Source organism: Saccostrea cucullata, unplaced genomic scaffold (assembly GCF_032062105.1).
Source record: "Saccostrea cucullata isolate Sc308-1 unplaced genomic scaffold, CSIRO_AGI_Scuc_v1 ctg297, whole genome shotgun sequence".
NCBI lineage: Eukaryota > Metazoa > Mollusca > Bivalvia > Ostreida > Ostreidae > Saccostrea > Saccostrea cuccullata.
Genome location: NW_026929962.1, coordinates 996,465 through 1,020,027, shown reverse-complemented (window position 1 = coordinate 1,020,027; position 23,563 = coordinate 996,465). Strand labels below are relative to the sequence as shown.

Sequence of the window (23,563 nt, the reverse complement as noted above, 5' to 3'; positions counted from 1 at the left end):
GAAAATGTGTTAATAATATTCTAACAACAAAACTTTATGATACACTTTGATAGAGTCAACTTCCTCTAGTAATATACAGCTGTACCCTTACTTATGCAACAATACACCCCAATCAGCTTTATGTGGGTTTATTCTCTCCCTCTTGATTAGATACGCAAAAGTATGCTATGCGCACGAACTGCTTCTTAAACGAGGCAGGCTTTTGACTGACAAGTTGATAAATTAAGGATATCAAACTGTCTAGTTTTGAGTCAATTTCCGCAGCTTCTATAGTCAATACAATGCTATTGTAAGCAACTACAATATATAATTTAGTTGAATTCTGACAGACCTTTCTTACACAGCACAGATTGTTAGCCTTTATTCACACACTGCATTGTCTACGAATTTTTCCATTCACCTTATCATGATATGGAGCACACGGCGGGTGTGAATAGTTGGCATGGGATGCCTACTCTTCCATGGCACCTGATCCTACATCTGATGTTTTAAAGGTTCGTGTTTGATGTTCTTCCCATTTGTATTGTCTCAATGAACTTATTAATAATGGTCTTCATCTCCATGTAACGATTTATTAACTGTGTTGAGAGAGAGAGAGAGAGAGAGAGAGAGAGAGAGAGAGAGAGAGAGAGAGAGAGAGAGAGAGAGTTATTTAACATCTGTTGAGATAATTTAAAACTTTGCCTAATCAAAAAGATGTTTTTCTCACTATTTAATTTCCAAAATTATTAATATATGTGCTATTTATTTAGATACCTAGTTCTTATGACATTCTTCTAGCTATACAGAGATCATATACTTGTAGCCTTTGCATATCTCAGTCAAATATTTGAAACTTAAAGAATGGAATATTTCACAAATACGTTCTGAGTAAACTTAAAATTTATGTTAAGTATGAATAAAAATTACAGCTAACAATGAACTGTTATAGATTCCCATCTTTTTTTTTTTCATGCAAGCATGTTGATTAAAAATTTTGATGCGTGACCATGCATCGTAAGATAGATAAATTTTCAGGTTGATTTTAAATTATGCACCACTGTGTGCAATAAAACACCTGTTTAGATCTACCTTTAAATGTGTAATTTACACAAAGTGTAGCATAATGTTGGCATCGTGTAATTGATGGATGTATCATTGAGTTCTAAGATGTTGTAACTTATTTTAATTGCAACAAAATTCAAGACGACTTAAGGTATACGTCAAGTGTCTACATATTCTTAAAATCAAGAAATGACGATAGGTTAATGAATTTAAAAAAAAAAATAACAAATCACATTTTACTGTATTCTTAACGGAACAGTATCAAGGAGATATAAATTCAACTTTTTGTCTCATATTTATGTGTATTATTATATTTCTAAAGTAGCTGTACACTAGTAAATGTGCAAACCCACATGTATACTGATCTTTTTTATTTTGTTTATTATGCTTTATGCAGTAAACAGATATAAAAAGAGTTTTGGATTTCCTGCCATCTCGAACATTGCCCCCTTTATATATATTCATATGAAGCAGAATTTGTTCAAAATCTTACACGTGAAAAAGAAGAAAACACTTGCTGTTGCCTTTTAGCATGTACATAGACGACGTTTCTTCAATATTAAGAACGATGTTAATGGTAATGTAAGGACAAAGCTTTATGATAAACATGATGACTTCAAATTTTCAATCATCAATCTCTCTTACATGTAATTATGCAACAATATACCTTTATCACCTGCAAACGTGGTTGATATTTACCGTTGATTCGATATGCAAGAGCATGTTCTACGTATGAAGAATTCCTAAAACAAGGCAAGTTATTGACAAACTGATAAAAGAAGAATATCAGGAGTCTTGTTTAAAAAGTCATCATTTCGAAAGTTCTATGTTTGAAACAATGACTTTGTTAGCAAATATACAATCTATCATTATGCAGACTACCGTTTTTCATACTAGTTGTTGGGCCATTATTTCCACAATGAATTGTGACGGATTTTCCCGTTTTTTTCGGATCATGACAAGGAGCACATGGTGGAGTGACCAGTCGAAAGGGGATACTCACTCCTCCATGGCAACTAGTCCCCATTACCCGATCATGACAAGGAGAACACGGCGGGTGTAAAGTTCGACAGGGGATGCTTGGTCATCCATGGCACCTGATCTTCGTTTGATGTTTTTGGAGGTCCGTTTGTTTGCCCTGCTTCAGGTTTTTTAAAAGCAAACACTACCTCTATCACCTCAGGGATGGGATCAGGTGCCACAGAGGAATGAACACACTTGCAGTGTGCTCCTAGTTACGATCGGGAAAACTGAAAAAATCCGTAGCCAATTCAGTTTGTATATATCTTTTTAATCAGAAAAGGATCTCATAATAAGAGGAGTTCAATTTTACTATATTTCATTTCCATCTTAATTGTAAATGATACAAATGTGAACTATTATAAAAAAAAATAAGGCTTACAACTCAACTCTCGACATTTTGGCTGTAGTAAAAACGAGAAAGACAAATAGTTAACTACCTCTGTAGAATGATGAACGGGAGTTATTTTTGACAACAAACAATGATTTACATTTATCTTTTGACGTTGAAATTAACCTCAGTTAAGCTTCTGTCAGATTTCCCGGCCGGTGGCCGTAAACCGGTGGTAAGTGGGGGTGTGAACCAAGCCCCAAAATCAGTCCTCATCGGCCAAGTAGTCCTTAACACATCTGTCAAAGCAACAGAAATATTCCCGCCGATGATCGTACGGCGATTGACTCAAGAGGATATCATTTTTGATCTCCTTGACACCCATTACCTGCCGAACATCGACCAGAAATCGGATAGTTTTCATTGACCATCCTACAAAATGCTCGACCGGCAGGCGCTCAGACATTGGTGAATATCGGTCGGTCATTGTTTGGTCGAACCGTGAGCGACCAATGTCTGTTGCCCACCACTCAACGGACACTGGACGATGCTCGGCCATATACCTGTCGATCTTTGAATGATGGGTTGTCGATGAGGAACGATTTGGGCATCGGTGGAGACATTGCTGATTTTTTCTCCCATTGAGCCCCACCGATTCACCCGATGGCCCCAGTCACCGTTCGATTACTTTGGGTGTTCGGTTGGTAACCACGCCATTTTACAAAAAAAAAACCCGCATCACTTGTCCATTGTATACCCCATGGCTGGACAATATGACTGACACTTTATTATGCAGCTTGGAAAAATGACACATATAGAAAATACTATATCATCCTTAATATCATACTCTACATTAAGGAAGTTGATCCACACAGAATAATGACCTCTCGTAAATCTTATTATGAATTTGTTTATTTTCAAAACGATAAAGAATGTTAAATCAAGAAGCTAGTTTGCAATATTGCTCACCTGATATAAATTGAGGATACAGCGATAAAGTTTAATCTTTCCACTAAAATGAACTGTCCTATGAGCTTTTCTATCATAGTTTTAACATTTTTTCTTATAGCAGCAAGATAACTTTTTTGTCAAAATAAGGTAACCTTGGCATTTTTTAAGTGATGCCGGGTAGTTCTCATTTCCTGAACAAAAATTAAAATATTTTTTTTTAATTTCTACATTGTCTTGCACGAGGTAATGAAAATTAATACATGTATATTGGATTTTTTCATTCCTTTTATCCCTTCCTGAAAGCCTTCTATCACATTTTTCCTTTACAAACAGTATACAGTACATGTATATTAACAGTATGTTGTTATGCGAGTGACCTTTCATCGGTGCATGTGTGCCTAGGAAGTTCTGAGAAATGTGTTTTCTTTTAGAAGGAAGTAGAGCTGGAGATGGTTTAAGATAAATTCGTCAAAGTCACATAAATATAATGGTTGGAATTTCTGTTGGAAAAATCTTCCGCTTATGCACACCAGTCACATAAACCAATTCTGTGAACTGTACCACTGCAAATAGTTTTTTTTCTGGTTACTTCCAAATACTGCAGGGACATGATATCACAGTCTTTTGCTTTCTGATGCCTTGCTTTTGGTGGTAGAACTGTAGCTAGTCGGATTTTGCCGAAGATGTATTCACAAACTCGCATGTGTGAACATTGTAATTATCAACCTTCCTTTTATCTTACAGGTTAAATTTCTTTCCTGCTTCCTTACAAGTTTCTCCATGCATAATTTCCTCTCCTGTATTTTGTCAAGGAGTCCCAGGTTTCTTTTTTAGCTACATGTATTTTAATTCTTTTGTATTTTTCCTCATTGATTATTATTATTGTTCTGACCGCCTTGAGATTCAGAAACTTGTCTCTCTTTCCATGAGTCTTGACTCATGGAAAGAGAGACAAGTTTCAGTTGTTGACTGTATTTTAAAAGTAGCACTTTACATAAGGGTTTTTGAGTGAGATTCTCTTTTTGCTACATAAGAACAAGGCAAATCTTCCTCCTGCCGGGAATATTACTTATGGGCCAAGAATTTGATTTGATATAACCTTTATTTTTTTCTTTTCTTTTTTTGTCTTGTAGATATAAGTTAGTGTTTGGTCCAACCATTAAACAAGACTGACGTTGAATGTATAATGTCTTTTATTTAAAACTATGTGAAAGGCAAAATGAGACGGCGGGTCATTGACATGTCATGTTTACAACACTGACCTAAAGTATCAATAAAACCCACACATTTTTTTTAAATATGAGTTGTAATCTGAAATGATAGATATAGCTAACAAGAGGCCCATAAACCACAACGCTCCCCTGGTTCATGCATTTTGACCCAGCTGATCTGCATCAGAAACCCCTCTCCCTCTTTGATCACATTCTGTAGTTCAATTCTACAATCAGGGGTCGTGATTTAATTGAAAACAAATTTACACTATCAGGAGATGCTTTCACATTTATTTGATTCATAATTTGTCCTACACCCAGGGGTTTGATTGAACAATTTAGAAATTTACATTACCTGAAGAAGCTTCCACGATAGTTTCAGCTTTTCTAGCACAGTGATTCTTGAAGAGATTAGAAAGATTTTCCCTATACATTACAAAGAAAAACTTTGATTCCTTACCGTGGCCCCACCCTAACCCCAGGCCATGGTTTGAACAATTTACAATCTATACTACCAAAGAAGGCCCTTCAAATCAACGATTTAGAATCCCCTTTCAACCAGAGATGCTTTGTACCATCTTAGGTTAAAATTTGCGCAGTGGTTCTTGTAGTTCAAAATGAGAAGAGTTTACAGACAGACGGGCAGATGTTAGACACCAGGTGATCAGAAAAGCTCAGTTGAGCTTTCAGCTCAAATGAGCATAAATTAATATGAACGCATTATATAGAAACCTCTAACAGCATATACAAATTAAAAGCAGTTTATGCATGTGTTAACCTGTAAAACAGCCACTGTACTTTCCACTGTAAATTTTGTCTGCAGAAACCAAATTCTACATAACACTTCAATTGAAAAAAAAATGATACGCACATGTACCCTAGTCCATAGATTACATACCGCCGCAAATAAGTGCTAAAATACACGCGCGACAAATATGGGAATTTTGTAAACACTTCCTCGATTAGCTTTTCCAGATAACATAGAAAAGTTCATTGATAGTTACTAGATCATGGCAACAAGGGATATTTTCGCTTGATTTATGGTCCGCTATTACCCACGAAAACAAACATCACTTAGGGGCCTCCGCAGAATGTTTTATCACTGATACATATACCCTAGTCAAATCTGGAATTCGGTGTGACATACATATATATCTGTTTGTATGGAGGAACAGCGGATATGTACTTTTCCGGTTTCTAGATATGTTATTTCCTACTTTTCGTTCTTGTAAAATATTTTTGCAAATAATCACATCTCGTTTAATGATGTGAAATTACTTTTTCTCGCATTGAGCTTTGATTATCCAGGAACAGTTTTTCTTACACGGATATTCTGATAAGCAATGGTAGGTTCATACGGTATTTTATTTACTTTTAAAAGAAATCATCCGAGCAAAACATCATTTTGTTGATCTGAAAAGGAGATAACTTGCTTAATGACAACTATATAGTCTATTTGGGTCATTACGTAACATCATTGATGTACAAAAAGTAATTATATAGAGCTTTAGTATACACTCACATTTACAATATCCTGAATATCTGGGACATCATCTGAAAAAATTCTTTTCTTTGGGAAATACAAGTTATCACTTACCCTGATATTCATTATTTCATGACAGCTTCATTTGTGCATGTTAAATGCCAGTTTTAGATGTTAATATTATCAATTGAAAGACTGTCCATCATTATTATGAATCTTATTCAAGAATTTGACTGTCTTTTATTTTTCAGACACACAAGTTCTCATCGGAGCAAGTTGAGGGTAAGATGCCTTAATTGACAATGAGTTCTTTACTCCTAGCTCTAAACCACTACATGCATGTTCATAAACCCTTAACCAACTAAGGAGCAGATCTAAGTTTTGAATGGAAAAGGGAAGGAAGTTTAAAAAGACCTTGTTATTAGAAACAACTGAAATCTAGCAACGCATATAACATCTCATGTTTTGTTCAGTAATAAATGATTTATATATAGTCATAAATGGAATTTCCTGTTGTCACCGTTTAGCTGGCTCATATTTTTTTCTAGTGTAGGTGTAAGTATTTACAAAGAAAAATATTGGAAACATAATAAATCTATCGTGGTATCTGTATATTTCATTTCAACTTCACAAATGTCAATAAAAATATTTACCTATTTAAACTGAGGCTTATAAAGAGATTTTGAGGCTTCTCGTGGGCTTCATCTTTTGTATTTTGTAGTTGAATAGTAGAAGAGTTGGTCTCGTGAATTAAAAAACACAATGTGTATCAATAATTAGCATGTGTAGAGAGACCGGTGATTTGACCCAGATAAATACTTACCCTGGTATTGCACATGTATTTAGAAAAGAAAACTAACCTTGAAAGTCCGAAAACATTGTTTTGCAGTATGATAAAATAATAATAATAATAATAATAATAATGATAATAATAATAATGATAATGATAATAATAATAATAATAATAATAATAATAATAATAATAATGATAATGATAATAATAAAACTACAGCAAAGCTCGTTGCAAAGCAACGAGTAGGTCTTCCGTCCTGTTCGACAGGAAGTAACTTTTATTAAAAAAAAAAAGGAGAAATGACGTCTCCAATGATTTAAATCTTCCAAATCTATGTTGATTATTGCAAAAGTAAGCCGGTTCGACCGGAAGTGACGTCGACGGACAAAAACTTAAGTTTTATCCTTCCAGTGAAGTATATTACCCAAAAACGTATCAAGAACGGCAAAAATATGCATTTTTGACTACTTCCGGTTTGGCCGGAAGTGATGTCATTGGACACATTTTGACGATCTCAATAGACTGTACTTGATATTTCGAACAACTTTGCTTCTTTAATGTATTACAAATTCTAAATAATTTTTTAGATATAAAGAAAAGAATTTCGGCCCCTCTAAATCCCTTATTTTAGGGGTCAGCCCCTTTTTTGTGATGTTGGATGAAAGATCTTGTCATTTTGCACCACTTTTGTTCTACATGTTATAACAAATTATTTACAGATTAAGAAATATTATAGAAGAGGATTTAAAAAATTTGAAATTTGGAAATGCCTTTTTTCGGTCCATAACGAGCTTCCGTACACAGCATTTTCGGTGAATATGAAATACGTTCAGCACATCTACATTTATTGCTCTATTATCACTGAAAATCTCAAGGTTCTATCTTAAGCCATTTTCGAGAAAACTCGCGGACAAACTAACCCTCTGAAATCCACTAACATGCAAAAATCTCGGAACCGGAGGTGACGTCATCAAAATAAAAAATTATTTGTCTAGATTTTTTCATGCTCTATCAGACCTGAAATGTTCTATCAGACTTGAAAGTTTCATGAAAATCGAGCGAGCCGTTTCCGAGAAATCGCGTGCACAAAATCGGTAAGAAAAAAAGAAAAAAAAATGTGGAAAAGAAACCTAAGAATAACAGTAAGGTCTTCCCTTGGAAACGGAAGACCTTAATTGTTATTAATAATAATACTTTATTTAAAGAGGGTAACCCGATTAGTGCAAGCACAAGTCTTCCTTGGGGCCCTCTATACATGGATAGTACAATTATGAATACAAGTATATTACAAACATTACGTGAAATACATTTGAAAAAAAGAGTTTATTATTCATTTTGGATCATTTCTTTACACTTTTCAGATGTTTTTGTGAACGTGTTAGACGTTATGTCGACTTAAACTGATATTTATGTGTATTTGTCAGATATTTTTTGTCGACTTGTCAGATAGTAATCATTATGACCTATATACGAATTAAAAAATTATATAATTTGCTGAAAAATAACTATCCGACAAGTAATATCTACTTTACTAGTACACAATTTCTCTCATAGCAACCATGCATTTTTTTTAAATTTAAACCATTTGTATATATTATGACGTATAATTAAAACTACCTGCATTGTATGAATCGTATAGAAACTCTTATGCTTTGCTCCTTGGCTACATTGGGATTATTTCTCTTTTCTCACAGAGTATCGTGAGGCCTTTAATTTGTTTGACAAAGATGGAGATGGAAGTATCACCACGAGCGAGCTGGGCGTGGTAATGCGGTCCCTGGGACAGGAACCTACTGTTAAAGAACTCGAGAACATGATTCGAGAGATTGACGAGGACGGTATGTGTTGACTTTGAATACACTATGTATGCTCCATAGTTGCAGCCAAATGAGAGATGAAGAATATACAACATTTTGAAACAGTTATGCTTATGACATAGTAAAACCAATGTAATTTTTTGTTAAATTAAGTCAACTTCAAGGTAAAAAGTTTTAAATTGTTGGTACCTAATGTAAGGCCTTGTTAAATGCATATGACATACGAAATCTCTAGCACCAACCGTTCATGAAATATGACGATGTTTTTCGTAAAAATGACAAACACTTAAGTCAAGGACAAGAAGTCAAATATATTAGTCTTGACACAAGAAACATACTTTTAAAAATTGTACCTTTAGCATAACTTACGTTGCTAGTCTTAAAGCGCTGAGTGTCTAATTGCATTCAAACGAAATATTTTATTCAACAGTCGAGAATTCTCTCACAATTTTCTGTTGGTTCATGTAGGTCTTAATGTCAATCGTTACTTAGATTAAGAGACTCTAAAATTCCTAAAATGAAACAAGCGAGCTAGACTCTATGATGTCATTTATTTCAAGTTCACTAGGATACACCGAATCGAGATATGAATGAACATGTATATTGTTAATTGATAAAACATCTTCGATATATCTGAATGTCCAATAGAAGGCCACAGAAATTGGTTTCATCTTCTCATGTAGAAGTTTTTGAATAAAATAAACTATTGACGAAGAAAACTAAATATGGAAATAGAAAAATATACATGGTACGAGAAAAGTACAATGAACACCATACGCATTTCAAATCTAAACAGTTTCAAAGTTGTTTTCATTACACGTAGGAGGAAGGAACTGCAAGGAAGACTTTATTATAACCTCGTCTTATATTAAGATCCACACTGTATGTGTATTATGCATTGTCGGGATTATATAAATCGAAATTCATTTAAACTACATGCAGAATTTTCTGATAAAATATTCATGTATTTTCATATCAATGCTTTTTATTTGTACTTAAAGTACTTAAATTTCACATATCACGTAGCATCATTTAAAATTTATACCATTCCACACATATTTTGAATGCACTGCATCACCATATAAACTTAACACGTCATTTTGTAACGAAATATGTGGAGATGACGGACAACATTCGAGCTCAAAAGTCCATTAAATATGACAAAATAGAAGCGAAGCATCCTAGACTTCCAAAACATCAGAGGTGGGATAATAGTGAGCATCTCCTACCAACATGTCACACCCGCCGTGTGCTCCTTGTTATGTTCCAAAAAAAAACCCGGAAAAATCCGTGAACAACTCAATATGTAAATTATGGCCTAACAATCAGTATGAAAAAAAAGTCAGTCATATCTTTTTAAACATCCAAATATGAAACAGATGTGTTAGACTCTGTGGTATCTTTATTTCAAGCTCATCAGGGTATATCGTTTCGACATGAAAATAACTATCGTTAATTGACAATACATCGTCGATATATTGAAATGTTGCACCCAGCATGTGTTTTCTTTTTATACAAAAATACAATAGGTCTGCTAATAATGGGGCGTAATTGATACCCAAGGGACCAATCGTTTGTTGGATGATCTTGTCTCCAAAAAACACATAGATTTGTCAATCAGAAATGCAAATAATTTTAACTTCAGAGTATTTGTGGGTACAATCAGATTTTTTCAACAAAGTAATTTTACAAATGACAAAGTAAGTTAATATTTTAGAGTTCCGTATTTATTGAAAAATCAGCTGTCAATGATGTCAGGAAGCATGGAATATCAACCTCACTTCAAAGTAAAACGTACATTCCAGTAAACTTGAAATAAAAGATTCCACACGGTCTGACTCATATGTTTCCAGTTTGGATATTTACTGGGAAAAAATGAACTAAGATTTGATTTGGATTTAGTTCTATTTTGATGCCTTCCTCGAATATCGGGACATCCTTGATAAATTATGTTTGGGAATGCGAACTTGACTTTAACTATGCTAGCTATTAATTTACATGAAATTGATACTGCAGTTCATTAAAATGATTTTGATGTTAATATAACTCTTTATATCTTTACATCTATTAGCAGTACATAACTTATATTTCTTGATATTGAAGAGTAACTAGTAAGTAATCTGCACAATGAATTTACACAAACTGTTTTTTTTTTTAAATTTGTGTGTTCTCTTATTAACTTTTCTTTAAAAGATTTCTAAACGAATCTTTTACAGGATAAAAATCCATTTGTGATTCGCGCAATTTCTTTTTTGTTTTTGAAGTTAGTAAAATCTGATCTGACGTTAACATATTATTTGACTTTTTCCGCACTCCTTTTTTCTAGGAAATGGTGCCATAGATTTTGATGAATTTTTACATATGATGGCGAAGAAGCAGGCAGAATGCAGTGACCCGGAAGAGGAACTGAGAGAGGCATTCCAAGTATTCGACAAGGACGGGAATGGGTATATCAGTAAAGAGGAACTCCACCTAGTGATGAACAATCTAGGCGAGAAGCTCACGGACGAAGAAATCACCGACATGATTAGAGAGGCAGATTCCGATGGCGATGGACAGGTCAACTATAGGGGTAAGAAAAAGAGAGAGTCTCACATTATATAAATAAGATGTGGAGATATCAAACAGTATTCGTGCTCAAAATCCTCCACACACCCACAGCTTATGTTTTCATATTATTGAGCATTACTTTTAACGAGCATATCAACCTTTAAAAACTGTCTAGGGATTAAAATGTAATTTATACTGATTTTTAAAAATAATTCTTTCACAAGTTTCAAGAAATTTTTTCCAAGGCGTTTTCAAACCTAGCACAACAAATTTTGTCTTACCCTTTCGTTGATTTTTAAGCTCACAGAATAACCATAAAAACTTAATTTAATCGATCAACTTATTTTTTACAGAAATTTATTTTATTTATAAAAAGTACATAAAACTTATTTTCTCTAAAATACATCTCGAGAAAAGTCAATAAGGACTCCTTTTGTAGAGAAGAAACATTAATGAATTAGATTACATCAAAAAATTGAATTAAAATTATTTATTAAAATTAAAAGTATTCAGCATATTTAGTATTTAGCACTGATGTAGAAAAAATATTTTCAAAATCTTTGGTATCAAAGTTCCTTTTTGGAGTTATCTTTCCTGTTGCCCGGGACTCAAAAACTTTGGCAAGTCTCCGTATACGTCACCATACTATATTTAGTAATTTCTCCTTTACTGACCACTGAATTGGACAGATATAAAAGAGGAAAACTAGAAACGCACACTATTTTATCAATATTTATAAACACACAATGAGATAATGTATTATTGAAACGCACAAATTAGTGCCGAAATTTCAACTATCAAAGCAGACTCGGTTGATTAGCCTGAAAGTAGAAATAACCTAAACGTTTCTCGTCATACCGGTACCTGTTGTTTACGAATTATTATGTAACATAATCCCAGACGTCTGTTATTCTTTTATTTTAAAAAACCCCGAACATCTTTTTCCATCGGTCACTCCGTGATCATGCCATGTGTTCATTGTTTATTATTAGGTGTCGCTCTCAGTGTACTGCAAACTTTCTTTTACAAACGGTGCTAGGCCAAATCAGCCATGCATAAACTAGATAAAACCGGAAGTAAAAGTATTTTTTCTCTATATACGTCACAAGTCACATGGTGTGGAGGACCCTTAACAATACAAAAGAGGAGCATAGCAAACACGGACCTCCAAAACATCAGAGGTGGGATCAGGTGCCATGGAGGAAATACATGTAGCATTCCCTGCCGACTTTTCACACCCGCCGTGGTCTCCTTGCAGGGGTTTAAATTTTCCCCAAAAATTCACTGGTCCAAGGACTATTAAGCAAGTAAATTTCACTAGTCCGTATCATAAAATTACTAGTCCAAAGTTTAAAGAAAAATATGCTTAGTTTTAAACAATTTTTAATCAATTTGATTACAATGGGGTTTTTGTCAGTACTTTGTGGCTTGGGGCTTGTGCCTCAAGAATTGGGAATTTCAGCTTCAATTTAATTGGGGAATCTTCCAGAAAACCCAGTCATTTAAAAGCATTGTCAAAATACTTTGTTTTTGTCTTTGTATTATATAAACAAACAGTTGTTATAACAAATCAAGACTATTCTTGGTGTGAATTTTCTAGTAATTACTTGCATCAAGAACAATAGTGGGATGAATTATCTAATTATGAAGAAATCCAACGTGGCTGAACAACCACTGAAAACCTGCTTGAACTTTACTTTAAAACATGCAATAAACAAACTTAATTTGATTACATATTTCGTAAGTTTTTCTTTGGGATAACCTCCACTATATTTAGGGAAAATACAGGCATATTCTCAATTGGAATTGGGCCGAATTTCGGCCCGAAATCGGCCCCAAAAATCACGGGATTAATTTTTTCTTCTTCTCAAAACTACTAGTCCGACGGACTATTAGAGGGTAACAATAAGCTAGTCCGCCCCCATAAACTTTAGGTCCCGGACCTCGGACCACCGTATTTTTAAACCCCTGCCTTGTCATGGCAACTTAGTGTGTAAAAGGAATATTGGGAGGGGGACTGACCTTTACAGTTGACAGCTCACTTTTACTCTAGGACAATGTACGGAAGCTCTTTTACGATATAAATATTTAGCTCATCATTTCATTTAGCGAAAATAATGGGTCATTTCAAAGCACAAATAAATTGTCCTTGAAGAAAATGACAGCCATCCTACCCTCAACTCTCGCTTTTCACATGCCCCTAACCCATACCTATGACCACTTTAAATGTTTTCTTATCTACTATCAATTGTGTACCTCCGTACATGATACAGGTTAAAATTTCAAAGTATTATCGTTTTACTAACACCGTGACAGTTTGCTTGATAGGGCGTGCAAAAATTTTGTATGCTGATTATTTTACTCATCGATTGGATGTTTGATTTCAATGGAATCAATAATACTTTGCATATGAAACACAGAACCCAGTAATAACATTGACAATACTGTCCAATCGCATTGAATAAACAACAATTACATGTAAACGGACAAGGCAAGGTTTACTTCCTATAATGATGATATTGATAGCTATGTAGTACAACAGTAGCAGAGTAGCCTCACTAATTCCATTCTTTAAATTTTCTTATACATGATATACGTATTTAAGAACCCATCCGGTCAAATCACAACAAATATAATACATGCTTTTTTCAGGACAGAAAACGGGCTTTGACTGACGACGTGTTGCTTCTGACTACAAATGCCGTACTGGGAAACAATCATTCAATGTGATTGCCAGTATTATCGGGGTATTGTTGTATTCTTAGTTTCATAAGCAAATCAGTATTGATTTCATTGATCCAATCGATGAGTAAAATGATAACCAGCACACAAAATTTTAGCAAACTGTCACACTGTTTGTAAAATGATAATAAACTGTCAATGTAAAAGTCAGTGCTTCTCGCAAAAGTCCAAAAATAGCCTAACAATCAGTATGAAAAGAATCCGTCAGCATTTGACTTAATGAAAAGTTGTATTTGCTGACAAGGTCATTGTATCGAGAACTCACAAAATGATGACTTAAAACGAGACTGTTGATTTTCTTGCTTCATCATAAATTACATTTATTTTACATAAAATTATCGTACGTATTAATGGGATCCATCGATTTAGGACATGTATATTTTCTTTCTATTCATTCATCTATCATGTTTTACCCCCCCCCCCGAACCCTTGAATTCTTTTCAAGTAAATATTAAGTAACAAGAAAAATATCTTAACAACAACAAGGACACTGAAAGAGAGATTATCTTTAAATCAAGGCAGCAATCGAAATCCATTCCGATGCAAATTACACCACGTCTGTTTTGCACACAGGAACAAACAAAACTGTACTTCCGTTATCCACACTAGAACAAACTATCCTGCCCACACATACGTAAAATCGCGTTATTATATCCACTCCAGCTCCGTTGTGAGGGGACTGACTGAAGTCAGCATCTTGATATGTGGTCATGTAAGATCACGGCCGCGACTGACCTAAGTCGATAAAAACGTAACGATATATCTTTGGCACGCCAAATTCACAAAAATGAGCTAAACATAGTTTCACAGTTGATAAACTAGGTTTATCGACTGTAAACTATAATTTACAAACCGTGAACTATATAGTTAACAAATCGTTAACTCTAGTTTTCATCTGTAAAACTATATTTAACGGTTGTTAACTATAGTTTACGAATGCTAATCTAAGTTTATCTGTCTGTAATAAAGCGTTAACAATAGATTTTGTTGATAAACATAGATTCACGTTTGTAAACTATAATTTACAATCGTAAACTATAGTTAAGAGTTTGTTAGTCATAGTTTCACAAATCTTGAAACTATATTTATCAGATCGTTAACTATAGTTAAGAGTTGTAAACCATAGTTTACAAATTGTGCAACTGTATTTATCAGATAATCTATGTTTTGCAATCGCAAATGATTGTTTTGGGTGTTAAGTTTAGTTTACGGTTGTGAAACATAGATTATCGCGTTAACTATGGTTTACAGATGTAAAATATAGATTAACGTAGTTAACTATAGTTTACAGTCCGTAAATTATAGTTTACAACCGATAAACCTAGTTTATCGACTGTGAAACTATGTTTAGCTCATTTTTGTGAATTTGGCGTGCCATATACATCAGAAAGCGAACGGCAATTTGAAGGTACTTTAAAAAGCAAGGTCGTGTCACGATAGGCGTTAGGACAATAAAGAACCCTGAATGTTCATTGGTCCAATGTGCCGAGTTAAGGTCTACATTAAACTTGAAGCCCTTTAACTGTATATGGGGACGTCTTGATATGAGTGAAACATTCTTAAACAATACACAATCAATCAATCAATCAATCAATTGATATATCAAGTAAATCTATACCATATCATAGTAATACTCAAAAATTCTGCAAAATTATCCCATTGCATCAGAGTTGGATGGGATATAGTAAGCTGTCATATGGCTGGGTGAGTTAGTTTGTCCTTTTTTGTGGAACGGAAGTGACGTAATTCGTTGCGAGGTGATAAAAAGTTACTGTTAACTCAAATGATTTATTGATTTTATATTGTTTTACGTTATGTTCAAGAATTTTCCACTCATAGAGTGCTTCACACTCGTGAATATATCTAACAAATCTTGCCCCACTTAATCAAATTTCGTATTCAAATACAAAACATTAAATATCCCCTGTTTATTACTAAAAAAATATTTTCCTAAATATGAAAACCAGGTTAATCAGGTAATTCTCAGAAAGTTTAGGGAAAGTCTGTTGATTGAACATATTGATTTCAGCAAGTGTGACATACATTAATCCTATTATCATGACATTAGAATGTATGAAATAATCATATAGGAGAGGTTGTCAATGAGATGTCCTTGGTACTGCTCTATAACTTTACCTTTTAGCCTATATTTACATGGATTCACATGGATTCACATGGATTCACATGGATTATGTCAATTGAGGAATCTCCTGTTGCTGTTAAATTAAGCCATTTGAACAGATATAAGAATTGAAAGGCTAACTATGAGTCCATCTAGATGATATGAATTTTTTGGTACCCCACAATATGTACTAATTCATAAAATAATTTTTTTAAACATTTGAATTTCAAAACAAAACTTTTAACCCATATATAATTATGTTCCCCAAACGAAGTTGGGGAACATATTGTTTTTACTCTGTTTCTTATTATTATTATTCTTATTTTTCTTCCTGGGAAAATTTTGTCCGCGAGTGATCTTGTAAACTACACATCCGACTTAGGTAAAACCTTTTTAGGGTCAGTAGGGATGTTATGTAGATTTGCCGAACGAAGGTCATTTTGCGCGCACGTGCTTGCAAGAGCGCGCACATGCAACACGTGAAATGACCAATATAATGGATATTGCTGTAACTTTTCTTTTTCTTGATGAATTTTTTTGAAACTCATAATGTAATGATACATTAGTAGTATAGACAAGATGGCATGGTCAAAATAGCAAGATCTCACGCGCATGCACGTGCGCTTTGCTCTGATTGGCTGAAACTAAAGTCTCAATATCTTTCTTGTTTCTTGTCATAATCTTTTGAAATTTTGGACATAGTACTACATTACGAAGATCTACAGCATAATATATAAAATATTTCATGAAAGCATGCGCATGCGCGCGTGCTGCAATCTGATTGGCTGAAACTTTATATGGTTATATCTCCTTTGTTTTTTGACGAAATGCTTTGAAATTTAAAACATAGTCATGCATTAAGATATCCTAAAATATGATATAGAAAAAATTCATGAAATCACGCGCATGCATGTGTGCTGCAATCTGATTGGCTGAAACTTTATATGGCTATATCTCCTTTGTTTTTTGACGAAATGCTTTGAAATTTAAAACATAGTCATGCATTAAGATATCCTAAAATATGATATAGAAAAAAACTCATGAAATCACGCGCATGCACGTGTGCTGCAATCTGATTGGCTGAAACTTTATATGGCTATATCTCCTTTGTTTTTTGACGAAATGCTTTGAAATTTAAAACATAGTCATGCATTAAGATATCCTAAAATATGATATAGAAAAAAACTCATGAAATCACGCGCATGCACGTGTGCTGCAATCTGATTGGCTGAAATTTTATATGGCTATATCTCCTTTGTTTTTTGACGAATTGTTTGGAATTTTAAAATATAGTCATTCATTTAGATATCCTTTAACACGATAAAGATAAAAATTTATGAAATAACGCGCATGCATGTGTGCTGTAATCTGATTGGCTAAAACTTCAAATGGTTATAACTGCCTTGTTTTTCTTCCAAACAGGATGGGATTTAGAACATCGATAAATAAAAGGGACTCCTACAAGAAGATGTAGTCATTATGTACGTGCTTGCACGTGCGTGCACGTTAAATGAGTAAAATTAAAAATACACTCGAATGAGTGAATTTTTTAAATACTTTTGGATTAAATGCTTTGATATTAAGTATATTAAAATTTGAGATAGTGTAGACAAGATAATATGGTCGTTATGCACATGAACACGCGTGCAATGCCTATTTTTAAATATATTTTGTATTTTTCTGGGAAGACCTTGATTAAGTCTAACTTCCATAAAGTATTTCTTATCTAATAGAGATTACAGGGAATATGGCACCAAAAGGGAGTTGGGGAGCGTTTGGGGAACATCTGTAACGGTCCCCGTTACAATTAGCACTAGTTACCTTTTGAGCTTGTGTTTGGGCAGAAGAAATACTTATTAATATTTTTTTTATAAATAGAAAGAGATTTGAGTGCACATGGTAATTAAGTCTAGTATGTTATTTATTTGCCGTGTCCAAGCAGTACTTTTGTTATCCAAAACATTTCCCCCTATTTACCTCAATGATTAAATATCCTGTGACTAAAATAATTTTTCTGAGAATACACCCCGTCATCAGACATAACAGTGTTTTTAGATTAATTGTCAGCTTGCTCCAGTGTAAAATTATTTTGAAACGCCGTATCTTCTCATTAGCATTCAATGGGTATTTTTGAAAGGTAAAGAAGAGAATCTAATCAGATCAGCGACAGTTTATCTACCATCAACATATTTCCTTAGATTAACTGTTTTGGACAAAATATTCACGACAAGTACCTTTGAATTTAAGACGAACGCCATCAATGATAAAACTTATCCTAACAGCAGAATGTATGTGATAAAGTGCTGATTGAGATTGATGTCTTGGAAATATATCGATAAATCTAGTGATCTTATGGAAAGTATTAAAGCTATATATGGTGTCTGAGCTAAAAAAATAAAAAATACGAGATTAATTAACGACGTTGGATCCTGATATTTAAAGTCTTAAACTTTTTTTGCCAAGTATATTTTTAGTTTCTACGTACATAGCTTAATTAAAATTCAGATGAAAAAATGCGGGTCAATATGCTTCTTTTGGCGCTACAGTACATTTAATATGAATATTTTGCACTGAAATTTGTGTCTTAAATAAAAATTACATCTTCGACGTCTTCTCCAATATTTTTATCAAATTAAAGCATGAAAGAAAATAAACTCTAAGTCTATTAAAAAAGACACTTTAAAATTGTGACTAAGAAAAAGTTTCAAATTGCTTCGCATAATCAATCAATTGACCTTTCTGCACTAATAAAATGTCATTTTTCTGGCATTGAAACTTTAATAAGCAAAACAATTATTATTAAGTCTTAAACTTTTTCAGAATTTAAGTAAAAGGCCAAAGTTATCTTGAATATTTAGAAAAGAACGTCAACAGTGGGGGTATATGATGTAAATTTTCAGATGTTACTGAAAACGTGTCAATTTTACGTTAAAATTGGCTCATTTTTTCCCCAGATTTTCAGAATATATTTACTATATTTGTCACACTTCGTTGAAAGAATTAATAAGAAATAATTAAATGGATATTTCTTAACCAGCATAACACATTTCACTGCAAAAAACAGCTTTGTGTGCAACCAGCATGAAAAAATAGGAATCTAAAATTAACAGTACTGTTAGAGTTCAAAAGGGAAAAACTAATCATTTTCTTCTAAACAACCTTCCGCCACAAAATATAGTTCCTAGCTTAATTCTACTTGAATGGAATTTAATCGCGTTTTTTCATTGATTATAGTTCACTTTGCATTGTAGAATTCAAATTTAAAGTTAGAACTTAAAAATGATGCAAAATTTTATAAATAAAGGACAGGACCAAAATCCGCTCAAACGCTCCAGGATCGAACGTCCGAAGTGTAGATTTACATTTACGTTCAAAATCAATTTTTCGCTGATTTTGATTTAAAATATCCTCATGTTACTATAGTTAAATTGACTCTAAACTATGTCTGAAATTTACTTCCGAGTCAGAAAAAATAGGTAATTGTTTTATTTGAAATCTGGGAAATTTATGAAAAGCGATTGATTTAAATTGTGTAATTTACAGGAAAGTCCTGCTGTTTTCGAGGTCCGTGTTTGCTCTGCTCTTATTTTGTATTGTTTTGTGGACATTGATGATATTGAATACTGTTCGTTATCTCCATATCCTTCATCTTTCTAATTTTAGTTAGTCTGAACTTATCAAAAATACGTCATTAATGACTTTAATATAAAAAAAATAGATTCTTTAATTTCTCTTTCGTCATTCAGATGACTGCATCAATGACATTTCTAACCGAGACAGATTACTGGCAGATAAGACGGATAATGTGGTGTTACATATATTTTTTTGGTCGTTAAAAAACCTTATTAGAAACTTAATATTTGGTAATATTTTGGCTGACGTTTTTCATAGCAATTGCTTATTGCAAGCCTTTGTTTTTATACTAAAGAGAACGTAATATTTTGTCAACCCGAACAATGAAATATGGAGAGAGGGAGGAGTATTCAAGCCCACAGCGCATTACAAATCGGGAGCTGAGCAAACATGTATCTCCAAAAACATCAGAGGTTTGATCATGATGCCATGGAGGAGTGAGCATCCTCCGCCGATCGGTCACACTAGCCCTATGCTTCTTGTCATGATCGGGGAAAATAAAATAATCCGTACACAATTCAGTGTAACTAATAGCCTACCAATTAGTACGAAAATCCTAAGTTTTGTATTGTTTTACGGACTTCGATATTGAATACTGTTCGTTATCTCCATATCCTTTCTTACTTTTGTCTCAATGAAAGCCCTGCTGGTTTGACTATTCGGCAGGATACTGACTCTTCCTTGTCAGCTGATCCCACCACTGGCAATTCCAGGGATCAGTTTCTGTGCCCTGTTCACAGATTTGAATTAATTTTCCTTTAGATTGGTTACATTTCATTATCTTCGTTTTTTATATGATAAATGATATTAACATGCATATCTCTTAAATTTTCTTTTTAATATGTATCATATTAGGAATACAGCAGAATTTTTTGATTCTTAATATAAAATCGTGTTAACAATAATATCGCAGATTTCATGGAAAGGGGAAACTAAGTTAATCAAAATTGCAAAAAATCAAACTACATTTGGAATAATAAAGAAAACAAACAGGGATCAACATTATTATTTTTTTTTTAATTTAATATGAAACTTCGTGAAATCTTTGTTATGGATACACAACTATGTAATGTATATTTTTCGACATGTGTTTTAAATGTAGCGATGATTTTTGAAAAACAGTTTGTTAAATTTGAAGCATATTATTTAAATTCATTGCCTTTTGGTCCATGGTTCAAGGTCCAGGGATCGTGTTGTTCTCACACTGAGAATACATTAGATCATTGTCTAAATCTTTTTCCTTACTAGGAGGGATGAACAAAATGCATCAATGGTTATTAAAACACTGAAACCTTTACCAAATTTCGAAATTCATGACCCATCGGCTAATAAGGCAGTCCCAAGCTAGACCTGTGGTAGTCATAAATTGAAAACGCATTATGTCATTGAAAATCCCCGTTTCTGTAGATATGTAGTCAATGCAACAAACTTATTATGATTACATTGTATAGTTGCTGTTAACTAAATTTCTAAAATTGATAATCCTTGGGTCCATGTTTAGGCCATTGGGAGGAGGCTAAGTTGGTCAAATATTGAAATATTCCTAATCGTCTTTATAGCTTAAATATCATTTATATATATTATTTTATATCACCTTGTATAAAAATGTGATATATATTTATTCTTTTCCCTGCTCTTAGTTCATATGCATGTATCTTTATTTACTATAATCAGGTAAGAGTACAACAGTAACGATGTTTATTCCATAAATTTCAACTTCCCTTACTTATGCAGCAATATACCTCCATAACCTGCATACGGGGTTTATATTTCTCAGTTGATTCGATACGCAAGAGCATGCTTTATGTATGTACAATTTCTAAAACGAGGTAAATTATTGACAAACAAGTGTATGAAACAAGAATAACAGCAGTCTCGTTTAAAGTAATCATTTCGTAAGTTCAATGGTCGATACAATGACTGTCAGCAAATGCAATTTATCATTGATTCAAATGCTGTCTGAAGTTTTTCATACTTATTGTTAGGCCATTATTAGCACATTGAATTGCCGACGGATTTTTCCGTTATTTTCTCATCATGATAAGAAGCATACGGCGATTGAGACCGGTCGGCAGGGGATGCTCCCTCCTCCATGGCACCTGGTCCCACCTCTGATGTTTTGGAAGTCCATGTTTGCTCTGCTCCTATTTCGTATTGTTTTATGGACTTTGATATTGAATACTGTTCGTTACCTCCATATCCTTCATTCGCATAATGGCATAATATATGTTAAAGTGCATTTCTGTTTTTTCCTCATTATCCATAGGATCATATTATGTTATATATTTTGCAACAGAAATAACGAAAAAGTAATTGATAGTTGATATATTTAGTCATTGCCTCTTTGCTGAATGAATGATTTTTTAAACTACGTTCTAAAAAAAAGATGTTGATCAAACTTATTTAAATTAAAGTGCTTTCCTAACATGATTTTTTTAAAAAAAAAAAAAAAAAAAAAAAAAAAAAACTTCAAATACCATCTAAAAAACGTGTGGTTGCCCTCTCCCGATCGACTGACTAAAAATGTCCTTACTCTAAACCTTTCTGTTACTTCAAGGAAACAAAATGTTTTTCATTTTGGCTTTTATATCGATACGCGAGAGCATGCTCTACGTATGAACATTTTCTAAATGGAGGTAAATTATTGACAAACAAGTTGCTAAAACAAGAATATCAATATGGTTCTATTGTCGGTACAATCACAATCGACGGATTTTCCCGTTATTTCCCGATGATGACAAGGAGCACACGGCGGGTGTGCCGGTCAGCAGCTGGGGATTCATAGTACCTGATCCCACCTCTGATGACTTGGAGGTCCGTGTTTACTCTGCTACAATTTTGTATTGTTAGATGGACATCTGAGGTTTATGGTGGCATATTTCTGCCATTCAGATAACTTTTGTCAACATAAGATATCACGTCAAGTCAAGATAACTATCGCGTCAAGTCATGAAACTTTCTGGTTTGTCATCAAACACCGACTTTTATCTTGTCCAGTCAAGATAAGCTATCGTATTCTTGCGATAGCTATCTCGCCAAAACGAGATAATTTGTCTTGTATCGCGATTAAAAGTTATCTCGTCATGTCAAGATAGCTGTTGCAACAAAACGTGATAGCTTATCTTGACTTGACAAGATATAAGTCGGTCTTTGACGACAAACCAGAAAGCTATCATCACTTGACGAGATAGTTATCTTGACTTGACATGATAAGTTATGTTGACAAAAAATTATGTGGATGGCATAAATATGCCACCATATTACTCCTAACATATTTCCATCCTGTACGGCTCCTTGTCAGTAGTGAACAAATTCATATGTGGTGTATCTTAGTATGGACAAAGCATCAATTATTTGTAAATTTGAATATTTTTTTCTTTTGTCTTTTAGAGTTTGTCAATATGATGGAGAAACCCTCACACTCCTCCAACAATACGTGATGCTTGTTATCATCAATGACCTGTTACAGAAACTGCGTCATAAACGAAGAGAATTATCATTTTAAGGAAATAGTCTGTGCAGCTGACTTTTCTCCCTTTATTGAAAAGCCAGAAAGCACAAGGAACACCGTTTTATTTTTATTGATTAATATGTTTGTATATTACATTGTGGACACATTGCTTTTAAATGTATTTACCGTAGATGTAAGCATTATACTCATTATTTAATTTTACGTCATACAGTCAAATTCAGTTGCCTTGACATATTTTCCATTCACGACCTTTTTTTTTAATTTCATAACCTTCAGTTCACGGCTACACTTGATATAACTGTTCCCAATAAAGATTTAAATACGTTAAAACAAATTCTTTCTAATTTGTTTTGTTTTCTTTTATGCCTCATTTCTCCTAAATGAAATCTCTCAT

General features: G+C 33.5%; 1 protein-coding gene across 1 annotated transcript; it reads left to right on the top strand.

Moving 5' to 3' along the window:
- Window positions 1–5,518: 5,518 nt before the first annotated feature.
- Window positions 5,519–23,198, top strand: LOC134282588 (calmodulin-A-like). The gene is made up of 5 exons (XM_062764991.1): window positions 5,519–5,903; window positions 6,292–6,322; window positions 8,528–8,671; window positions 10,977–11,222; window positions 23,088–23,198. Exons 1-5 carry the CDS (start codon window positions 5,901–5,903, stop codon window positions 23,135–23,137), a joined length of 474 nt encoding a protein of 157 aa, XP_062620975.1. The 5' UTR covers window positions 5,519–5,900; the 3' UTR covers window positions 23,138–23,198.
- The last annotated feature ends 365 nt before the right edge of the window (window positions 23,199–23,563 follow it).

Coding starts and splice junctions, on each gene's coding strand:
- LOC134282588 (XM_062764991.1), top strand. Junction 8,672..10,976: donor TCGAGAGATTGACGAGGACG/GTATGTGTTGAC, acceptor CCTTTTTTCTAG/GAAATGGTGCCATAGATTTT. Junction 11,223..23,087: donor TGGACAGGTCAACTATAGGG/GTAAGAAAAAGA, acceptor TTTGTCTTTTAG/AGTTTGTCAATATGATGGAG.